General features: G+C 32.7%; 1 protein-coding gene across 3 annotated transcripts; it reads right to left on the bottom strand.

The window, feature by feature from the left end:
- Positions 1–1,469: 1,469 nt before the first annotated feature.
- LOC139516938 (neuronal acetylcholine receptor subunit alpha-2-like) lies at positions 1,470–21,199 on the bottom strand. 3 transcript variants are annotated; one of them, XR_011663059.1, is made up of 7 exons: positions 21,062–21,199; positions 9,074–9,237; positions 7,709–7,753; positions 6,061–6,185; positions 4,774–5,309; positions 2,230–2,921; positions 1,470–1,702 (listed from the first exon to the last, which is right to left on the bottom strand). XR_011663059.1 is itself a non-coding variant. In XM_071307419.1 (6 exons), the coding sequence occupies exons 1-6, from the start codon at positions 21,099–21,101 to the stop codon at positions 2,527–2,529; spliced, it is 1,305 nt and encodes a 434-aa protein (XP_071163520.1). In that variant the 5' UTR covers positions 21,102–21,197; the 3' UTR covers positions 1,470–2,526. The 3 variants fall into 3 exon arrangements, 2 of the variants coding, with proteins under 2 accessions (XP_071163520.1, XP_071163521.1); XM_071307419.1 differs by having other exon boundaries at positions 1,470–2,921; positions 21,062–21,197; XM_071307420.1 differs by lacking the exons at positions 9,074–9,237; positions 21,062–21,199 and adding an exon at positions 9,297–9,457 and having other exon boundaries at positions 1,470–2,921.
- Positions 21,200–23,922: the final 2,723 nt, after the last annotated feature.

Raw genomic sequence — 23,922 nt, 5'->3', positions numbered from 1 at the left:
CCGTGTAGCTGGTTTAACGGGTCTATGTGAGTTTGTTTCCCTTTAAAGCGACATTGAAAGGCTGATTATAATCGATTTCACACTCTTTTACAACAATCTCTTCTGTTTGTTGCGTGAATTTCTTTCGGACCGAACAACTTTATATATTTTAATATTACCAATGGCAGTTGTTATCAAAAAGTCCGTTGTTATGTAATTGGCGTTTTGTTTTGTTGCAGTACATTGTTTCGGTTGTTCTGTATAGTTTTCCTCATATATATAGTTGATGTGTTTTCCTCGGTTTAAGTGTGTAGCCAGATTTGTATTAGCTTAAATATCGATTAACGAACAGCGGTAAACTACTGTTGATTAATCATACAAGAAATATCGCATGAAAACATGAAAAAACAGTTTTCTCGATTCGCAGTTTCCATGGACTGTAATCTGTCTGTTGTATTTTTCGCGACAAGTTTATATTCAAGAAGTGCTTACATGATTTACATGTTTATAGTTGAAACATTATTTCACATGAACTGGTAAATTGTAACTTATTATGTTCTTAGACTTATATCTTGAAGTACATTGCTGTCAAAATAAGTATATAACCAAGTTTCGTGCATCAGTAGGACATACTTTACTTTTGGTTTCAATCATCACTTTTCATGTTGATTATCTTCATTTTGATAGTACTATAATGCTACAAACTAGCAGAAAACATATCCATATTGAGTGAAAATAATCTGAACCTGAATATACACCTTTGAAAGTCTAGCAATCGTATTATAGACAAGAACATTAATTACAACCAATCTTCCTTTTGTAATGTAATGTTTCCAAAATCAACATGATTATTTCTGCAAGTAGTAATTGTGGATTTTGCGCCTTCTTTGAAGATAACATAATGCTTTTCGATAATATTTTGTTTTTGTTTACAAAAATGCATACGTGAGTATAGTTTTATCTGAAGGCTCTTAGGAGCCTGGTTCGCTCTCCTTAATCTTCAAAAATGGCCACTGTTTAGTAAAAGTCATCGTATCCTGCTGATTACTTTACCTTTTTAAAGTTTCTATTTGTGTATTATAATTTTCAGGATGAAAGATAAAACATAAAAAAACGCTAACCAAAAAACAGAAGGCAACCCAATGCTAGCATCCATCTTTCAAATAATCACACAGGCATTTCAAGCTGAAAATGACCACCCCACATTCATTCAATTGAAGAAAATCTTCCAAAATAATGTCTGATTTGAAAGCAAATGAAATACGAGCAATACAAACGGTATACATAGTTTATGATAAATCACCGGAATTATTTGTCATAGTAAAACAGAAAATGTTTTCTTTACCGTGTTTGTGTATTGGGTTCCATGTTGCCTTAATTTTATCTGTTATATTTCCAATTTTTCCCGTGCAAGACCGGTTGTTGTTTTTAAACCGAATATTCAAGAAATGCAATAACAGGAATATACGGAACAAGCCAAGGAAGAAAAAGAAAATTACATAATTTATTTAAAAAAAAACCTGATATACAAGTATTACAATATAGTGGTTAATACGCTAATAAATGATTTAGATTATCAAAGTGAAATATATTTTTCAATGTATGAAGCTTATTGACGGTCCGTCGTCAATGTTTAAAGGGGCACTAACTGCCAAATTCATGTTCACCGATTTGACTCAAATTCTCATATTTTATTTATAACAATGTAAAACATTTTTCCAAACTATCAAAAGTATAAAAGACACAATTTACAGGACATGGTATCAGTAACATGTAGCTTCGTTTCGTTTGAATTTTAGCCAAAACGCCATCTAATTAACTATCGAGTTGACCTTCTATGACCATATATATAAGCGATGTAAACATAAACATAGATATAAATAGATTAATTAAGCAACTCGTGCATTTGGATTTCTATAGGTCTGTTAAATTTTGTATTATAGATTAAAAATTTATGCTTATCGTCGTTGTTACCTTAAAAAAAAACGATTTTGTGTGGATCTAATCAATTAATCAGATTATTTACCCTTGTTACACTTTCAGTGTTGACATCCTTTTCCAGAAATACCCGTACACGGACAATGCATGCGTTATTCTATCTCTTTCTACCCTTGTTTCACTTTCAGTGTTGACATTCTTTTCCAAAAATACCCGTACACGGACAATGCATGCGTTATTCTATCTCTTTCTACGGGGTTAAATTGGAGTTCACATGACTACGGATTTAATGAGGTCGAATTATTCACTTACAAGTGAATAACTCATTATCAATGTATATTAGTCTAATTTGACAAAATTGAACCATTTTAGCTGATAAAACAAATTATTATTTCACTATTTCACTTTCATTAATGATTATACAAAAAAAATCATACTTTTGATTTTTTATATATCTCGCAGCTAGTGCCCCTTTAATGATTAAAACGATCCAATGTCACTTGTATAAACATCAATGATATCAAATTCAATTATTATATTTTCACAATTTCTATAAAAAATGAAGAATATACAAGTTTATTTTCCCTTTACCGGTAAGCAATGATTTGATTAGGCTTTGGAATAATGAATAAAGATCACCATAAGTAACATACTGGTACTCATAATAATCAGTAGAAGGTAAATATTAAAGAAAACTCTGTCCATAATAACTGATAACTTGTGCCAAGTAATCCCGTCACCATTTTTATCTTCCGTGGCTTCTACAATGGGGAATTCACATTTCTCGGATAGCTTTAGTTTCTTGATCTCTGTTACTTTGGAAGAATTTCTGCAGCATTTTCCACAGCTTTTCATTAATGCCATTTTAAGAAGAACTGTGTTTGTGAGAGATTTCACCCATCGTGGTATTTCATCTTCTTCTGGTTTGTGATGTAAACTGAGAACAAAGATTGTGAGGACAACTGATATGCCCCCTAACGAAAAAATAAATGCCAGGTACAACGCTGAAAAAAAAGAAAATAGACTTAATTTCAAATCGAATATTTAAACGACTGCAAATTCTGCAGACAAAGTTGAACATTAACGGCTTGTTTGTTCCCTTTGAACAAAACACTAAGGTAAAAGTAAAAACAACTTTACCTGGCTTTGGACAGGACTGGCATACATACATGAGGTGGATTCAAGTAGCATGGGTACTCAATCCTCCCCTTTTTATTCCGAACAGAAACAAAAAAGTACAGAGAAAACAAGACAATACAGAACATTTCTGCAAGAACTTAAGATCTGAACTGTGAGTCTTAAGTGTTTTTCGTTATTTATTTTTGTACTTTGTATGCAGCTTGGCCTTATTCAATTGATTTTTATAGTTTGTTCATATGTTGTGTTGTTTCGCCATTTAAGGGCAGGGTTGGGCGACATCAAAAATGTTTAACCCGCAACATTCTGTAAGTGCCTGTCCCAAGTCAGGAGCATGAAACCCAGTGGAGTTAGTTCATTGCTGTGAACCGTATTTAGTTATTTTTCTTTTATTGTTTTAAATTGAATCGGTTCTTTAGTTTCTCGTTTGAAATGTTTTATACAAAAGAAGATGTGGTATGATTGCCAATGAGACAACTGTCCACAAGAGACCAAAATGACACAGACATTAACAACTATGGGTCATCCTACGGCCTTCAACAATGAGCAAAGTCAATACCGCATAGTCAGCTATAAAAGGCCCCGATATGACAATGTAAAACAATTCAAACGAGAAAACTAACGGCCATATTTATATATATATATAAAAAAGAATGAACGAAAAACAAATATGTAACACATAAACAAACGACAACCACTGAATTACAGGCTCCTGACTTGGGACAGGCACATACATAAATAATGTGGAGGGGTTAAACATGTTAGCGGGATCCCAACCCTTCCCCTAATCTGGGACAGTGGTATAACAGTATACAACATAAGAACGAACTATAAAAATCAGTTGAAAAGGCTTAACTCATCGGATGGACAACAATACAAGTGGACGTGGCCGGGTACTTGTACATCCCGACAACAAAAAATTTCCTGTATCTTCTTCACGGTAAGTTTCCTACTCTTTGTTTAATCGAAGAATTAAAACAATTTAATAAAAATGTTATGAAACGGGCTTTTCTGTATTGGTCCTGTTGTAGTTTGTGGATATCTGTATAATATTTTGGATCCGAGACTCGAAGACTGTTCTTGAATGAAGATGCCTTTATAGTTGGTTAATAAAAGAGGGGGGATAGGACCTTTATCGGGACTCCGGGATCGGGTGTTTTTAAGCTCGGGATTTCGGGATTGACCCTTTCGGGATCCGGGAATCGTTTTTTTCGGATTTCGGGACATCGGGATTTCCTTTATTTAAATTCGGGACCTCGGGAATTCGTTTTTTTAAGTCCGGGATTTCGGGATCAGGACCCCTCCTATCCCCCCTCATAAAAGTATCAATATATGGACTTTTTCATATTGGCCCTGTAACATACCCTTGATATTAATAATGGCCTCGGACAGTTGTATTGGCCCTCGGCGTTGCCTCAGGGCCATTACAACCATCCTTGGCCATTATTAACATATTAACACCTCGGGCATGTTACAGGGCCAATATGAAAAAGTCCATACATTAATACTATAGTAACTGATATAATGGGAACGTTATACTGACAGGTAACATACAGTAACTAATGTACTGGGATCATTACACTGACACAGGTAACACATAGTAACTGATGTACTGGGATCGTTACACTGACACAGGTAGCACAGTAACTGATTTACTGGGATTGTTACACTGACACAGGTAACACACATTAACTGATGTTCTATGAACATTATACTTACACAGATAACAAACAGTTACTGATGTACTTGGAATATTATCAGATATCATTGTCAAATACACTGCATAGGCCAACAGGACAGTCAAGGCAAATCCTATCTTTTCACCAGACTCTACATCCAACTTGAATACCATTGCTATTAGGAGCGCCATTAATGCGACCGGAAATAAGGTGTTGAGAATATGGAACATAGGTCGTCGCTGCAATTTGACTGTAAACGTTAAAGATGAAAACGAGTCTGAGCCTCTTGTTTTATCACCAGATTTTGTACCACTGGATCCAATTAGATCCCATTCACCGTTAGCTGAATAAAAACTCAAATCAATCGGCGGATCACCCAGTGTCAAGTGTACTTCAGTTGACGTGTATGCCCACGAAGAAACCTTAATAGAACACTCCTGTGAGTCGAGGGGATAATATGTAGTATCCGATTCACAACTAACTACGTAAATACCTGATGGATTCCAAAAGATAACCCCTCTACTGGTTATACGCATTGGAATGGTTTTATCGCTTATGATACTTATATCGTTCACCCTGAAATATACAATGTGATATTAAATCCTCGGAACACCGATTAGCATTGAACTAAACAGAAAATTTCTACAGGAAAGATCTGATATTGTATATATGTTTCCATGCAAAAATATCAATGATTTCTACAAATCATACTTTAAAAAACGAAATTTGTAAATGAGCACTTCGAGAATCAAAATTGACTTGAAATGGCTGTAATGTTACATGTTTTTTTCTCTGTTTACGGGGGGGGGCGCGAAAAGAGTGTGACCACGTCTGAATTCTCACCTATATATACATATAACATTTTTATGTAGAATTTTTGTCGGGTTTGTAATAAATGTATTTCAATTATTATAAAATAACTAAAGCAGTATTTGAATGTTGAAAATATTTGACGAATGACCAAGTAACACATCAATTTGGAAACGTACACATCACATGATTGAGTTGTCAGTATAATTCAGTCACATGTTGTTTGGAGCAGGTTTTTTTCCTGTTAACATTAAATGCAAATTCGTTGACATAGTCTTGAAATTCCTATTTTGTTGTATATCGTCAAAGAAGGGAAATTTCATTTGTAAAATATTTCCTGGTTTTTATTTGATTGTCTCTTCTCTTTATAAATCAGAATACAACACGAATTTTAACCGCTCACAGAGTTAGGTTCAATTGAATTGATACACAAATAGATACATGTACTTCATCAAGATACTAAATCATATGTTAGGAACTGATGTGATAAACAAAGCTCTATATAGGATACACTTACGAATTTTCTATAATAAGGGCTGGTCTCCAAACATATTCTTCAGTACTGAACAAAAATTTGACATTACTATAGTCTTGCACAGTCGTGGAAGTATTTGACCAATCAAGTCGATCATCTACCCACGCCTGTAATAATTCAGTTATACATGTTACAAGTATAATCACACAAATACATTTTGATTTGCATTAAACATCCTTAGAATAGTACGTTAATGTTCAAATATCAATTTTCTGTCTAGTCTTTTGCAATTGCTTTCATAATGTTTTATCGAGGACTGTATAATGCAATGACACTTAAAATATCTGGGGTTTTGTATCGGAAAGGAGTAGGTTCAGTAAGACCCCTTTTTGGCCCAAAAATATAGCAGTTTTACAAAATTGTAAAAATGTAATCTTTTAGCTATTTGCAGGAAAGTAGAATGCTTCTGCTACACAAATATGGGCTCTTTTTGACAATACAATGCATATATATCGGGTACTAACATCATTAAGTCGTGATAAATTACTGAAATCTTCACAATTTTAACATTTTTGTTAAATTTTACACGGTTTCCGTCTTCAATGAAAGTGGCCGCATTCGTGTTCATCCATAATATTGAAATGTAAGTTGTATTTGATCATAATACATAACATATATAAAGGTTGAGGATGAACATGGATGCGGCCACTTTCATTTTTGACAAAAAAACATCTGAAAAGTGACGATTTTTTGCATATTTGATAGATTTTTCATATTTAAGCTTGAATCGGAGCGTTTTTAATGACTTAATCAGTTAAAATCTTTCACATAAACTAATTGAATCAATTAAAATAATCACTTAAGTGTTGAAAAAGTGTCCAAAATATTTCGTTAGATGAACCTGAAATTTGTGAGGCCAAAATCGTCCCTTACCGGACCTACTCCTTTGATTTAATGCTATTGTCCGTTAAACAAAAACTTGAATTTAATAACAGTCTGATTAAGTTAGGGTTTTGTTCACGATTTACTTACAACACGTATATTTCATTTTGAAGAAAAATTATTAAATGGACAAAACTATAGTGGTTATTGCCCTTAGACAGAAAGAAATATGAGCTTCTGAGGTATTTTGACCGAATTTATTTATTTTTTTATAATCGGATAGAAAGTTATACTTCTATCTAGCAGTTACTAAAATTCAAGTTCACTAATTCGTTTCACCAACATACCACCTAGTTACTCAAAGGATTACAATAGTTACGAAATTCCTGGAGTGTTGCATTTTAATTGTATTTTCCAGTGGGTAAGAAATTCCTGGAGAGATGCATTTTAATCGTATTTTCCAATGGGCATGAAATTCCTTGAGTGTTCTATTTTTAATGTATTTTTCAGTACTTTTCGGAATAGTATTTATACCTGACTAGTCTATGGATATAAATTTTATATAATTTAATTGGTATGATTTTATATAAAACCTGTTTATAAGTGTGGACTGATTGATAACGTGCGTAACGTCTCAGGAAATGTTTTTTTTTTTTTTAATCGTCAAGAAATTCCTCGAGTGATCCATTTCAATCGTATTTTTCAACTGTTTCTCAAATCCTCAGTGATATATTTTAACCATGCATTAATGATGTTTATAATGATGCGTTAGTTAGATTTGCTTACATCTATCCAATACTAAACTTACCACATTTAAGTAGCCTGATATTGAGAGTGCTTGGTCTTTGATGCTCTGAAGAATACAATGTTGTTATGTCTCGTGAGAAAGGACATTCTTATAATATACATATAAATCTTTCAATGTACTAATTATTATTCACAAAATATAGGGAAGTCTTGAAATTACAAAGAAGGAAGAGCAAAAGGAAATTAATAAAACTGCTATATTTTGTTTGCTTCGCAACTATTATATTATTTTTTTTTAATAAAAACACAAATAGACGACAAAATGCATAAACAGTATACTACTACTTCATTGACTTAAGAATGTTTTAATATTAACATATTTATATGGTTAGATATTAAACAAGTTCATATAGTTTTGCCACATATTTAAACAGATAAAAGTCAATAAATCTATTCTTCTATAACTCTCATCATTTAAGGTAATACAGTATTGTGTAATTAATATAGATGTATAAACACAGACAACCCATCTAAGTCTAAACTGAGACTACTATAACACATGCCCGATGTTGCTTTTTTTTTTTAAATAAATGAATATTGAAATAGTCTAAATATAAAAATAAGACGACATGGTAAGATTGCCAATTAGACAACTCTCCACTAGACCAAATGACACAAACATTAACAATATAGGTCACCGTACGTCCTTTCAAAATGAATAAAGCCCATACCGCATACTCCGCTATAAAAGGTGTATTACATTTATTTTTTCGTTTATTGTTGTGTACATAAATCATGCAGTTATTTTGTCCTTTTAATTGCTTATATTTGTCGTATCCGGCCTTATCTAGCTTAATTTGCGGTATGTGTTTTGTTCATTGTTGAGGGTTGTATGGTGACCTATTAGAATTGTTTACAATAGTAACTTTTGGTCTCTAATGGAGATTTGTCTCATTGGCAGTCATACCACATCTTCCTATATTCACAAATTATATAAAATACAAATAATTCGATCTTTTAAAGTAAAATAGAAAAAAAAGCTGGTGGATACTGCCAAGTTAGTTTATATGAGTGACAGTCACCGATATGCCTACATGTAAGGTTAAGAAAAGCAATAAAAACATATACTACTATATATATATATTATGAAGCAATATAAATAATTTGAAATAGAAAGAAGAAGGTCTATGTTCTTGTCAATGCACAAGCAAAGCTGATCAAAGCTATCTACACAGCATCTAGTATACAGATATACGTATATAATATACAAATGTAAAAATGGCCAGAATATAAAAAGTATATATATGTTTAAAAAAGTAAATAAATATGTTTTAACTAAACTAAAAATTATATAAATATAAAAATAAAACATAATAGCGATAGTAAGTAGTAAGCGAAGCAACTACGCGAATTTGATTAACTATACCAGGTCGTTCACGGTCAAAATGGTCAAGGTCACAGTAACATTAACGGATTGTTGTGGTCTTTGAAGGACCTCGTATTGGTTAAACAGTTCAGCTCGAAGCGCTGTCTCAAGATCCGGACTGTACTCTGGTTTGGTGGGTCCAGCAGCATTGACATATAATATTTCTATGAAAATAGATTTAAACATTTGAGATCAATATATTATACTAATTTGTAATCATTACCATATCATTAACAGTTAAAATAGTAAGACTCATTGATATGAACATCTGATTTTGTGGTCTTTGGAGAACTTCATAAGTGGTGAACAACTGGTTTCGAAGTGAGGTTTCAAGACTTGCGCTATACGCCGGTTTTCCATACACTTCCGGTAACACAGCCCACAAACCTGAAGTGTATAATGAAATTAGCTGAAGTAAAATGAATAAATTGGGAGAGGCCGGTACACTCAATATAGTATGTCCCAGGGAGAGGCTGGTACTGTCAATATTGTATGTCCCAGGTAGAGGCTGTTAACAAAGTACTTGTCACATTTGTTCCAAGTCCATCAGTTGATTATCTAGAATAGTTCATTTGGATTCAAAAATGAAAATTGGTTTCCTCCATAAGAGATATAAATCCAACTTTACCCTTGATATTAGCTGTTTACATTAAGTGAACTGCCATTATAACTAATCTTTTTTTAACGATACATGTAGGATGATCTGATTAATATGTTGACTAATTGACAAATACAAAGTAACATTGGTAATGCTAAAGATAATGTTTGTGTTGCTTATTGAAATCTTCAACTTTTTTCAGAATTTTTCTTTGGTATGGCCCAATGAATATTTTTTCAGTTTATACTAAAAATATGTGTCTGGTCTTCATCTTGAGTACAATTAAGCATTTCATTATACAAATGGAGAACTAGTATGATCTATATAACAATATGAAATTACAGTCGGTAATCATTATAATTAGTTTGATCTCTAATTAGAAGTCACTAGGCTGACATTGAAATATGTTATTCGGTTTTGGTATTTACAGCCGATTGCACATAATATCTTTGGTTAGCTTGCTTGCTAGCTGAATTGTGATGTCATTTTTAGGCTAGGTAAACTACCCTCCTTTGAGAGTAGACGAGTCCGACAGACCAATCTAACTGTCTATAGAACTAGGCTACTTCGAAAGGTGGATTGGGATCAAACAGAACATGTGTCCATTTTAATATAAACACTAGTTGTTAAGTTATTGAAATAAATGTTTTCAAAAGTATTTAAACACAACATGTCCTTTCTATAATAATGAAAGACACAAATCAAGTCTGACACGAAGAAAACTATTCATCTTAACATACTTATCAATTTTCCTTTGACTGCAATTGAACAAAAGTTTAAATCTACAATGTTTGTTTTTCGAACAATAGATTTGTTTAATTTTTTTATAAGTTATTCATATATGTGGTAAAAAAACGAAATGAAAAGAAACTACGGAAGCCGATAAGGGCCATTCAAAAAAAAATAATTATGTCGTAATTACGACATAGCATGTCGTAATTTCGACATGACATGTCGTTATTACGACATCGCTATGTCGTTATTTCGACATAATATGTCGTTATAACGACATCGCTATGTCGTAATTTCAACATAACATGTCGTTATAACGACATCGCTATGTCGTAATTTCGACATATCATGTCGTTATAACGACAAAGCTATGTCGTAATAAAGACATCGCTATATATAAAAGAATAAGTATTATGATTGCCCAGAGACTAAATGACACAGAAATTAACAACTATAGGTCATCATAATGCCCCAAATAATTTGAAAAGCCCCACATAGTCAGCTATAAAAGAGGGAGGAAAGATACCAGAGGGAGAGCTCCCGAAATGCTGAGTGGCAGACAGTGTTATTAATCAATTATTAGCTCCCTTGGTAAAACTCCAAATTTCATATTTAATGTATTTCATTGTTAAATAATTTACACGAAGCTTAATAAGTATATATTTGTTTATTGCATAGATTTTGCTATTTGAATTCATTGGTTAAAGATATTTATTTATATTGTAAAGTTTAATATTTGCATCGTTGCAAAATCTTTGGTTACCTTCTTTGAGTAGATTCAGTGAGAAACTTATATATTTTATAGACCCCAGTTACACCTATCATACACCAACTTTCATTCCTTCCAAGGCAAGCCAAGCTATCCATCTCCCTATAAATAAGTGCAAACTTCAAGGCTTTTTGTAACAAAGTTGAATTGAAGTGTTGATAGCTCTATTTCTACTTTCAAACGGTGGGCACGATGTTCCTATAACGCTTAGGATTTAAAACAGAATCTTCGATATTTCATCCGCAAAACAAAATAAAAATAAAAATGTTAGAAAGCACGAAACAATATTGTAACAAATTCAGTATATGTTTTAAATTATGTTTTTACAGCATATACTAAGTAATATCTAGTATATTTGAGGATTAAAATAAGAAAGCTATGTGAAAAAAAACGGATGTCCAACGTTACATTTATGAAAAAACTGTTTTAACTCTTATATATAGTGATCTTATTTCTTATTCTCTGATCTTCTTGATTCTTGGCAGGAACAACGACATGTGTTGGTTCTCTGTGCCGTTAAAGCCGTTATTTTGCCAAATTTCATTTGACTCGGTGGCTGCATATTATGCTGGAATAAGAAAAATGTCCAACGACGTTTTTCATTAACTCAACGACTGAAAGTGAATTTTATAAGTAGATATAGCAGAAAATGAATAAAAAGAGTAAGACAATAATAATGTCTAACAAAAGTACAAATGTTTGCCTCATTTGAGTTCAAGTATTGCTGATTCAATAAAATCTTCTCTACACAGTCGTTTTTCAAACGGTAGCTATTTTGTCCAAGTTGATATTTCATTTTTCAAAGCAGTTAACGCGTATTGTTTATAATTGATAAAAACAAAAGTCAGATACACGAAGAGTAAAAAATGCCAAGATTCTTTTCTTATTACCTACATATTTGGGTCTTAAAGTAATAAAATGCTTCCACACATTACAAAACGGTAGCCAATTTGTCCAAACGTCTGAAAACGTCTAAAATCCTAAAGACGCTGGTTTCAATTAAATGTTCATGATAATTAAAACAAATCGTGTTATGAAATTTGGAAAAAGAGGTTGATGATTGCTGCCGAAAAAAAAGAATAGTGCATGTTGCTATAGACTCCGCCCGTGGACATAGGTTCGACACAGGTTAAATTTTGCAATTTTTATTAATCGTTTATAGCTTTTAACGATTTATTTAAAAGAATTGGGAAATGGGGAAAACATCCCATTACATGAACTTCGTCCAACTTTTGCAAAGACAAATTGGAGACACCAAGACAGTCCTCTAAATGTAAAATGCAAATTGTAATTTATGTTACGGAAGTACTCCGAAATAGATCATTTAAAGTCGTCACTTCAGTAAGGTGCAATCACCAATATTAAAAGACTTAATACCAGTTCACGGAATGTTTTACTTCGCGATTTGTCCTGCTATTCATGTTATAACGGTCGTGATGAAAATAATTCCTGTACTAGCGAAGCCGGAACTTTTCGTCAATATAAACTTGTGCATGAAATGGAGGTAATTGAAAGACGAATCCCAAACAGCGACGAAAACCGTTTCATCGAATTAATAAAAACCCGGGATTATATTTGCCGTTTTCGCGGACGATCCAGAAGTAGATTACTATATTTTAGAATGTATATCAGAAGTTAAACGCTACAGATGACTTGGGGAAATAAAGCCAAGGTTCAAGTAATTGAAGGGGTGTATTTCGACAACTTACATGTATGTGCCAGGGAAAATACAATGCCGAGTATTCAAATTTAACCAACGGTAAAAATGTTCGATTTACTTGCAGAGTGTCAGATATATTTGTATTGGTTGAAATAAGATATAGAAATTTTACAATGACAGATGATATGCACCTTGAAAGTTTAATATCCTATGATAAAACAAAAATATGGAAAACCGTATACATGTACTTCCGTCCCATCTTTCCTTCCTACACTACTTGCGACAGTACTGCATTTTTAGTTGAAATAACGTAAAGGGTAAACATTATTAAATCGATTTCCACAACTCGAGGTAATTTTTGATAAAATGACATCACAAAACGAACAGAACCAAAATCAACCAACAATATACAAATATAGCCTTTGTATGAGGTCGATACAAGGATATATTGACCCGAAAGAAGTATTGACTGAGGACGAAGTCCGAGGTCGATATACTTCTTTGGGTCGATATATCCTGTATTGACCTCATACAAAGGCTATATTTGATATATTATGAATTTCCGACCATGTTAGTTTGTATCAAAATCGTCATTTAGGTTTGTTGGAACTTTATAGATATTACATTGTCCCCTTGACAATAACAACATATTAGTTGTTATTTCATTTACTTTTTATTTGGACAACTTATGTATTTGAAGACTTTTTTTCGTCAAATAATCGATCACAGATATGATCATTTGTTTCAAAACGTTAAACAATATCCTGAAATTCATTACATGAAGTCACAAAGTATATCGGTTTTTAGATATTCTAAAAATAACCGTGCAATATGCTTTTTGCCGGTCAATATGCTTTTTGCTATCCGGCCTTTCCTCTCTACCTTAGAAAATATAGTTTAACATGTGACTATCCCTAAACGAATCAAATTTGTTAAAATATACGAATTAATAATATCATAAAAAACCGAATAAAACTTGCAAAAATTAAACGAAGTCAAAAACCCTCTTCGACGCCGCATGTTTAAAAAGTGTAACGTTGTGTTGTAGGAATATCGTGCCCAACGTTTGAAAGTAGAAATAGAGCTATTAATACTTCAATTCACCCTTATTACAAGAAACCATGTAGTTTGCGCTTATGTAAATGGAGATGAAAGCTTGGCATGCAGTGTCAGTCCTCATAATTTCCACGTCTTATTTGTTTATTTCAAACTTGTCTAGCTATACAGCCCTTCCACGGCAGGTATCTTATAAAACTTAAACGGGATTTCAAAAATATATAAGTTTCTCACTGAAGGTATCCAAAGAAGGTAACCAAAGATTTTTCGACGATGCAAATATTAAACTTTACAATATAAATTAAAAATCTTTAACCAATGAATTCAAATAGCAAAAGCTATGCAATTAACAAATATATACTTATTAAGCTTCATGTAAATTATTTAACAATGAAATATATTAAATATGAAATTTGGAGTTTTACCAAGGGAGCTAACTAATCATTAATTAATAACACTGTCTACCACACAGCATTTCGGGGACTCTCCCTTTGGTATCTTTCATCCCTCTTTTATAGCTGACTAATCGGGGGCTTTTCTAATTATTGGGGGCATTATGATGACCTATAGTTGTTAATTTCTGTGTCATTTAGTCTCTTGGCAATCATAATACATATTCTTTTATATATAGCGATGTCGTTATTACGACATGATATGTCGAAATTACGACATAGCGATGTCGTTATAACGACATGTTATGTCGAAATTACGACATAGCGATATCGTAATAACGACATGTTATGTCGAAATTACGACATGCTATGTCGTAATTACGACATAAAATAATTTTTTTGAATGGCCCTTATCGGCTTCCGTACTATGATGTTGGGTACACGCAAATTATACATCAACCCCAAACCCTCCTCAATTAATCTACGCTCCTCCACAAAAAAAGAGACGGATTTATTATAGTTTTTCAAAACTTGATTCCGAACCTTATATGACATGTAAAATTATACTGTTATAGTTTTCAATAATAAATTCTGCTTAACCAATATATTTTGAAATGAGGAATAGGACACTATCGGTTTACAGATCAAACAATGTTTTTATATACTAGAACATGAAATATTTGCCACTGGACGTTAAGCAGCCAACAATCAATCAATTATACTATATATATCTAGAATTAAGATCTAAGAACTCGAATAATGTCTCAATTGAGAAACACAATACTAATCGTGACGATCAAACCGCTCGTGGGGTTGACCGTAAAAAGTGTGAAGTGACCATTTCAGTTGTTCCTCTTTTACCCTGTTAGGGAACGACCATTTGATATTCTGGGGAGGGGGGGCAGGAGGATTTTGAAAATAAATAACTCAGCCTTGATAATCACAAAAATAAATGGTTTGTTCTGTGGTAGTTTGAAAAAAAATGACCTGACTTGCAATGTATAGAAAAAAAATAACTCAGCAGGTCTAATCGAAAGTATGAGATGGCACCAGATTCTTTATAAATTCATATTTTGTCCCAAAAAAAATCGGGAAACACTTCTCAAATTTTTTTTATAACAAAAGTATAAATATTATTTGAATATACTTGAAATGTCTGAAAATTGGTTTCATTTAACTTGAGGTATATTGTCCCAGGAAACCTTACCTCACTTTTATTTTAACAGGGCCGTAACTACATGTAGGAAATTTCAAAACCAAATGCTTGTCTCCATATCAAATTGTGTTCACGGCCTTGGAAGAAGAAATTTCTGTTTTCCCTCAGACTTATAGCCCTGATTTTTCGGGATCAATGTTTCTTATTTATTTGTCTTTTGTTCATTGATTGACCTTCTGTATTCTGTTAGTGTTGCATTCTTTTTGTCATCTAGTAATTTTGTTATAAAGTTAAAAACAGCAGCCACAGACTTAACTATGTGAATTCCATTTTTGCTTTATCATGCACATTGGTCTTTTGATGTTGTCCCTAGAAACTTCAGTCTTACACTGAATTTATACATTTTGCTTTGAGACCAAAATATTGTCAAAAATTATTAAAACAAAACTTCATTTTCAGATTATGAAAGGGTCTTCGGAACACCAGAAGGCATGATTTTGCATTATTTGTTCTATAGCTTCTTGGGCCTTCAGTGGCTCCAAAACCCTTCAAAAAAAAATTTGTCTCGCTCCGCTCGGAGTTTTAAGTTTGCCAATACATTTAAAAGTGCCTAGTTATAACTAGACTTTAATACTATGCATGTATGCAATACATGTATATGCAGTTGGGAATTTAAAAGATTCATTTCTGCAGAGGGAGGTGGTTAATCTAATTAAATGGTACATAATGACTTGACTATACTATAAGTATTATCTATTTTAAAAATTGTATGTTTTCGAATATCAAAAATATGGTTGTGAAAATGAATAATCAGTCCCCCTTGCTTTAATGAAAATGAAAAATCTTGCTTCAATAGTGCAGAAAATGAATAATCTGTCCTCTTAGTTTACAAAAATAAATAACCGATCAAAAACAAATCTTCCTCCCCCCCCCCCCCCCCCCCCCCCCCCCCCAGAATATCAAATGGTCGTCCCCTTAGTGGAGTTATTGTGTTAGGATCACAACACTGGTAAACAAAGTTTGCATATTGTGAAAATTCACGTGCCGCTTGCATATCAGTTGGGATAGATATATATAGACAATAATAGTGCATTGACTTGATATATCAACGATATAAGGATGAGGCTAAGAAACGGTTAAATGCGAGGCTTTTTGTCCTATTCAGGCCGAATCCTTATATCGTTAATATGTCAAGTCAATGCACTATTTTTGTCTTTATACTGCAATCTAAAAAAACATTTTTAATTGTTGTTTAATGGTTTATGTTGTTATTTGATTTAAATATTGGGAAATCCCCTTTTTATAAAAAAAAAAAAAAAAAAAAAAGGCCTCATATCTTACAGGCGGAGAAATATACAACACAATGAAATGTACATTACCTGTTGAAAACCCAAATCGATGGTGAACGAATTTATTTGAGAATGAAGTAAAATATCAACAATAAGCATAAAACATAATGATCTATAGTTTCTAAAAATTGCATAAGAAATACGTTTGAGTCGTTGTTTACATTGGAGACAAGAACAGGTTGAATAGGTCGTATGAATAATTATTGACTGCTCAAATAGAACAAGTGCAGTATAAAACATACGACTGACACATGGTATACTGGAAAGTTGACTCGAGAAAGTTGACTACCTAAAATCATCACTTTCATCATTAATACTATATTAAAATCTTCCAACTGTGTCAATTTCAGAAATACCTCGATATGAGCAGACCTTCTCGCGTAAACCTAGTCTCGATCATCCAGCCGCTTTATTTTTCAAAGTATAGCTATATTTAAATATGCGTTTATCTTTACTTTTTTCATTTGGTGAATTATCTAAAAAGTGAATATGTGACCTAATCTGTAAATGTTATCATATTGAATATTGATGAGTAGACCATAAATAAAAAATATATGAAAAATAACTGCTTCCATTTCTACGATTGTGAAAATGAACTGGCGTAATGGGGAGATAATTTTGACGAAGTAGAATCTTAACTGTTCTAGTTTCGTTAGTACTCTTAACATCAAGTTCACTGGAACATCCGGTAAATAAGATACAAGCACCTGCTGAAATTTGGATAAATATTGACAGGACATCAGCAATATGAATATATCTGAACGTGAAACTATAAAACTTTGTAAGATGATTTTCCTCTATCTTTAAGAAGGGTTTGTATGAATTTTAGGTTATATGATTATGAATTCGGTCAGTAGAAGTGCACAAAATTATCCCTTTAGATTACCGTTTTTTTTGTTTGTTATGAATACCATTCTACCAAACTCGACAAAGCTGGGTCATTCAAAAAATTCAAATTATCCATTACATCATATTTGCTGTATTTGTTGATAAAATCAGTGTGGTCCATCACAAAATATGACTGATTTTTCACGGTCTGGAACAACAAATGTTCGTAACCTCGATTTCCATTTTGAAGAAAAAATCACTGTTTGATAAGAAGAAGAAGTACTTTTTGAGAAATAATGTCTGTTAAGTAATGCCCGAGGCCTAACTATTACGGTAAAAAAATACACAAAGACATGTTTTGAAGAGCCCAGAAAACCAAAACAACCCAAAAGATTCAGCCAAACCCGAAAATCAAAGCTATGCATGCGGGAGATACATTCCTTAATTTAACATTATTTCAAATTTATAACAGAAAAAAATAAGATATCAAACTAGATTTGAATAACTGAAATAGTAGTGTATAGTTTCCCGAAAAGGATAGCACGATCTGTTAGTCATCATAAATCCGTCATATCGTTTAGTTCTTACAAATTGTGCTGAGTTAAATTTGGGTAGGACTTATTTGGAAAATATAGAGTATATAAGGTGAAAGGGTGGGGAGTGGAGAGTGCTGACTTCTTCATGTACCTATACTTAGGTCTCATTCGTGTCCTTTAATCAAAACACAGAAACTGTACAGAAAACTAGGTTTACAACTGTCCTTTAAGTTCAACTACAAAAGTAATAGAAGCATGCTAGTGTGAATAGCTGATGTCAAATTATTTAAATATAGACGTTTAATATCACGATTCAATTCAAATTAGAGCAAGTACTATCAGTTATCATAAGAATATGAAATAGAACACAAAATCGAACCTATTTAAAAACCTTTTAAAGTGTTTCGATAATCTCAAAAAATTAATGAGTTAGGATATTTCTTTTATATGTTCAAAGTATGACGAGGATTATTTGTAGGGAGCAAAAAAAATCATTTTTTATGAAGATATTGTAAAGATTATTGTGGTGTTTTGATTGACCACTTGGTCTCTTGTTGAAAGTTCATTTTCAAACTTTGTTTCCAACAATATTAGCAAAGTGAGACAACTCTAAAATGGGTAATTTCAAGAATTCCATTAAGAATGTATAATTCAACAAGGATTCATCTCATCAAGCTAGACGGCAATGGAAAAGGTTAGAAAGAAGGCTTATAAAGATAAGACAGTTGGATTTCCTTTTTGAATTGTTTTACACTACTCTTATTGTGGTCCTTCATAGCTTGCTGTTCGGTGCGATCGGTGATTATTTTTGCCCGAGCGATAGTGAGGGTTAAAATAACACGAATTTAATGCCTACCGATGTTCAGTAAAACTACAATAAAGTATAGTTTGCATCAATTATTTCGATTCTGATAGGACAATTAAGGTAATGTCTATGTCCGATGTATAAAAGTGTAGAGCGTTTGTGTACGCTCTTCCATGAACTTCCCTTTTTTTGTTGGTAAACAAGCAAACGACTGGCAATGTGATATTCAAAGGGAGGAGTTTTGAACAACCAGCATGAATGGTTGTCGTATGTAGGTCTAATATGTCAATTTCGAATTGCAACACATTACAGTCATGATAAATGAATAAGTAACAACCTGTTTAAGAGTTTGGAAGTGTTTTAAGTTAATGAAATATACTAAATGCGTGCATGATAAAACTCATTATTCTACAGTAGTCAATATACGCATGTGCAAACAAATTTTATTGGATTTAGACCATGGGTTAATAAATCACAAAGCGAAAGAAGCACGTCATATTAGAATGATAAATTAAGCATTTGTTTTTATTTTCATTGTATTGTAAAGTTCAAAATTTGCTTTATTTTAATCTTTCCAGGATCCACGCTGGACATACTAAACTAGAGGCTCTAAAGAGCCTGTGTCGCTCACCTTGGTATATGTGAATATTAAACAAAAGAAGCAGATAAGATTCATGACAAAATTGTGTTTTGGTGATGGTGATGTGTTTATACATCTTACTTTACTGAACATCTTTGCTGCTTACAATTATCTCTATTTATAATGAACTTGGCCCAGTAGTTTTAGTGGAAAATGTTAGTAAAAATTTACAAATTTTATGAAAATTGTTAAAAATTGACTATAAAGGACAAAAACTCCTTAGGGGATCAATTGACCATTTCAGTCATGTTGACTTATTTGTAAATCTTACTTTTCTGAACATTACTGCTGTTTCATCTGAAAATTTAAGGGCAGATAGATCTTGACCTGATAAACTATTTTACCTCGTGTCAGATTTGCTCTAAATGCTTTGGTTTTTGAGTTATATGCCAAAAACTGCATTTTACCCCTATGTTCTATTTTTAGCCATGGCGGCCATCTTGGTTGGTTGGCCGGGCCACCGGACACATTTTTTAAACTAGATACCCCAATGACGATTGTGGCTAAGTTTGGTGAAATTTGGCCTAGTAGTTTCAGAGGAGAAGATTTTTGTAAAAGTTAACGCAGGACGACGACGGATGCCGGACGCCAAGTGATGAGAAAAGCTCACTTGGCCTTTCGGCCAGATGAGCTAAAAACGGTTTACTTTCCTTTGTTTCTGGAATGGATCGATAGATATGAACGTCAGTGACGCAGCAACCCAACAACAAAAAAGACCACAAAAGACATGTAGAAGTCAACATACTGTCATCAACAATAGACAACGCTATACAGTTGTCAAAATCGCACAAAGTTTAGAAATTTTGTAATACGCTGAATAGATATCATCTAGTTTTTTCCCCGTCTGTAAGAATCAAAGATAATATGAATTTCAAATATAACAAACCTTCCCAATATGTCTAATATTGACGATGTTTTCTCATCAACTTACTTCAATGATACTTTGATTTCAGCAACATACATTGTAAGGTTGAATTTCTAATGCTCCTCGCTTTTTTCCCCCCATTTTAATAAAAAAGAATATATATATATTTCTTCCAGCTTCTTGTAACCAATAATGTTAGTTTCAATTCTTATATTCGTGTAGAGCATACTCATTCAATGCATAAAGTCTTTTTTTAAACATAATTGAGATAACAAAACTGTTCAAGTATTTGAACAAATGATGCACATTAAAAATACACAAGGGTATATATAATAAAAAAAACCAACAGAAATTTCAAAATTCCATTTAAAAATTAAAAAAACAACAGCCGATGTTATTTCTTTCACAAAAAAAAGAATGAAATTAAGAGCCGTGCTATTGTTTCAGAATCGGTACAAATAATTAAAAAAGACCAAACAAAAAGCAGTTGTGCTTTCATCTTAATTTTAGGACCCGATTTTGTTTTCTTTCTAGAAGCTGCCGTATTTTCGAATTAAGACTATTGACTTTTATTACTGTTCTAATGTTCTTTTGTAACTTACCAAATAATATTAAACTCAAAATAAGCCTTTTCCGCTTCATGTTAATATATCTTCTCTGTTATGCTATCCTATAACTCACGACAGAGCTTATGGTACGTTTGTATCACGTGGTTTAAATACAAACGTCTTGGCTTATATTTTCTTTCAAAAATATCTATTCGTTATTATATCTTCTTTAAGTGAAAACATTTTCATTGTTCGTGTGTAAATATATTAGCTCGATTGTTGTCGAAATATTATTGAAAATTTTGTTTCTTCTTTGACAATATATCATTGTTGTAGTATCAAGTGTTTAAATTTGGTGAGATTATTAAAATATCAAATAAATACAAATATAAGGTTGACAGAAAACTTCATTGACCTTATCAAGTGATATATAAAAATTGTCGGTCTTATTTAAAGTTGCAGCATTAATATAATAAGATTTTAAACATTTTGTTTTGAGATATGTGTGCCAGACGATCGTGAATACAACCGGTAACATTTTCATAGTTTCAGCAGCAAAGATCTGTCAAAATAATTATAATGGAAAATAAAAGTCATCATGACATGTGATATCGTATCAGCTTGTTTTCCTAAGATTGCTGCTAACAAGGAAGATATTAAACAAAGACTTCCTATGGGTTTTGTTGAAACATCTAGGAAGTTCTCATGATTTGGTTAACATTTATGGAATATTTGTGACATAGATGACCTCGGATATATTCCAATTGTCGTAGCTATATTCTAGTCCTCTTTTCCTCCATAAAAACATAAACGAATACGACTTATCAGATGTGTTTCATTTGCACATTCCCCTTACAGAGTACATGAGATCGCTCGAAAGTTCTTGTAGGGGGGTTGTGTTGTTCAGTCTTTAGTTTTTGTGTTGTGTTTTGTAGACTGTTGCTTGTCTTTTTGGTCATGGTCTTGTCTATTTTACCACGACTAGTGCTATTTTATGACTTCATCTTTGATATCTGCTGTCTCTTTTGTACATTACCATGGAGAGTTTAAGGATATCTGCTGTCTCTTTTGTACATTACCATGGAGAGTTAAAGGATATCTTCTGTCTCTTTTGTACATTACCATGGAGAGTTTAAGGATATCTGCTGTCTCTTTTGTACATTACCATGGAGAGTTTAAGGATATCTGCTGTCTCTTTTGTACATTACCATGGAGAGTTTAGGGATATCTGCTGTCTCTTTTGTACATTACCATCGAGAGTTTAGGGATATCTTCTGTCTCTTTTGTACATTACCATGGAGAGTTTAAGGATATCTTCTGTCTCTTGTGTACATTACCATGGAGAGTTTAAGGATATCTGCTGTCTTTTGTACATTACCATGTAGAGTTTAAGGATATCTGCTGTCTTTTGTACATTACCGTGGAGAGTTTAGGGATAGCTGATGTGTCTTTTGTACATTACCATGGAGAGTTTAAGTATATCTGCTGTCTCTTTTGTACATTACCATGGAGAGTTTAAGGATATCTGCTGTGTCTTATGTACATTACCATGGAGAGTTATGGGATATCTTCTGTCTCTTTTGTACATTACCATTGAGAGTTTAATGATATCTGCTGTCTTTTGTACATTACCATGGAGAGTTTAAGGATATCTGCTGTGTCTTTTGTACATTACCATGAAGAGTTTAAGGATATCTGCTGTCTCTTTTGTACATTACCATGGAGAGTTTAAGGATATCTGCTGTGTCTTTTGTACATTACCATGGAGAGTTTAAGGATATCTGCTGTCTCTTTTGTACATTATCATGGGGAGTTTAAGGATATCTGCTCTCTTTTGTACATTAACATGGAGAGTTTAAGGATATCTGCTGTCTTTTGTACATAACCATGGAGAGTTTAGGGATATCTGCTGTCTCTTTTGTACATTACCATGGAGAGTTTAAGGATATCTGCTGTCTCTTTTGTACATTACCATGGAGAGTTTAGGAATATCTGCTGTATCTTTTGTACATTACCATGGAGAGTTTAAGGATATCTGCTGTCTTTTGTACATTACCATTGAGAGTTTAAGGATATCTGTTTTTTTTTGTACATTACCATGGAAAGTTTAGGGATATCTTCTGTCTCTTTTGTACATTACCATTGAGAGTTTAAGGATATCTGTTGTCTTTTGTACATTACCATGGAGAGTTTAAGGATATCTTCTGTCTCTTTTTTACATTACCATGGAGAGTTAAAGGATATCTGCTGTCTTTTGTACATTATCATGGAGAGTTTAGGGATATCTGCTGTCTCTTTTGTACATTACCATGGAGAGTTTCAGGATATCTGCTGTCTCTTTTGTACATTACCATGGAGAGTTTAAGAACTGTGTTTTAAGTTGTCGTAGACGTTTAATCTTTGATTTGTGTATTGAAACATGTATTCTTGTTTCTGTTTCCCGCGATTACCTCCCTTGCAATTTTCAGTATTCTTTTCTTTATCATTTGGAATTAAATTGTTATTTACTCTTATAAATACATCAACTCTATGCAGCAATGCATGTTTTAAAATGTGTGTATAAAGTTATCAAACCATAGCAAATTATGTAGGCATATATACACAATTTATTTCTTATGGTAGCTAAAATTATAGGTAATATAATGTGTTGTACTATAATTGGGCGGTGTCAATGATTAGCAGCACAAATTAGCTATTGTCAGAAACTCAAAAGTTAAATAAATTTTCATATCATAACAATACAAAAATGCTTTCCTCCAAAATATCAAAGATAAGCTAAAAGCTACTAGGTAGTCAAATACTCGGACAATGTTCATCCATTATTTCTAAGTCACGATATTCTTCTTATTGGTAATAAAACAAATGTTTTCGTTAATGGAAAAAAGGTGTAATGTAGTAATAATCCCATAGCATAC

The sequence above is a fragment of the Mytilus edulis genome, chromosome 3 (genome assembly GCF_963676685.1).
Source record: "Mytilus edulis chromosome 3, xbMytEdul2.2, whole genome shotgun sequence".
In the NCBI taxonomy this organism is placed as follows: domain Eukaryota; kingdom Metazoa; phylum Mollusca; class Bivalvia; order Mytilida; family Mytilidae; genus Mytilus; species Mytilus edulis.
The sequence above is the reverse complement of the archived record's forward strand: the minus strand, read 5'-3'. Positions and strand labels throughout refer to the sequence as shown.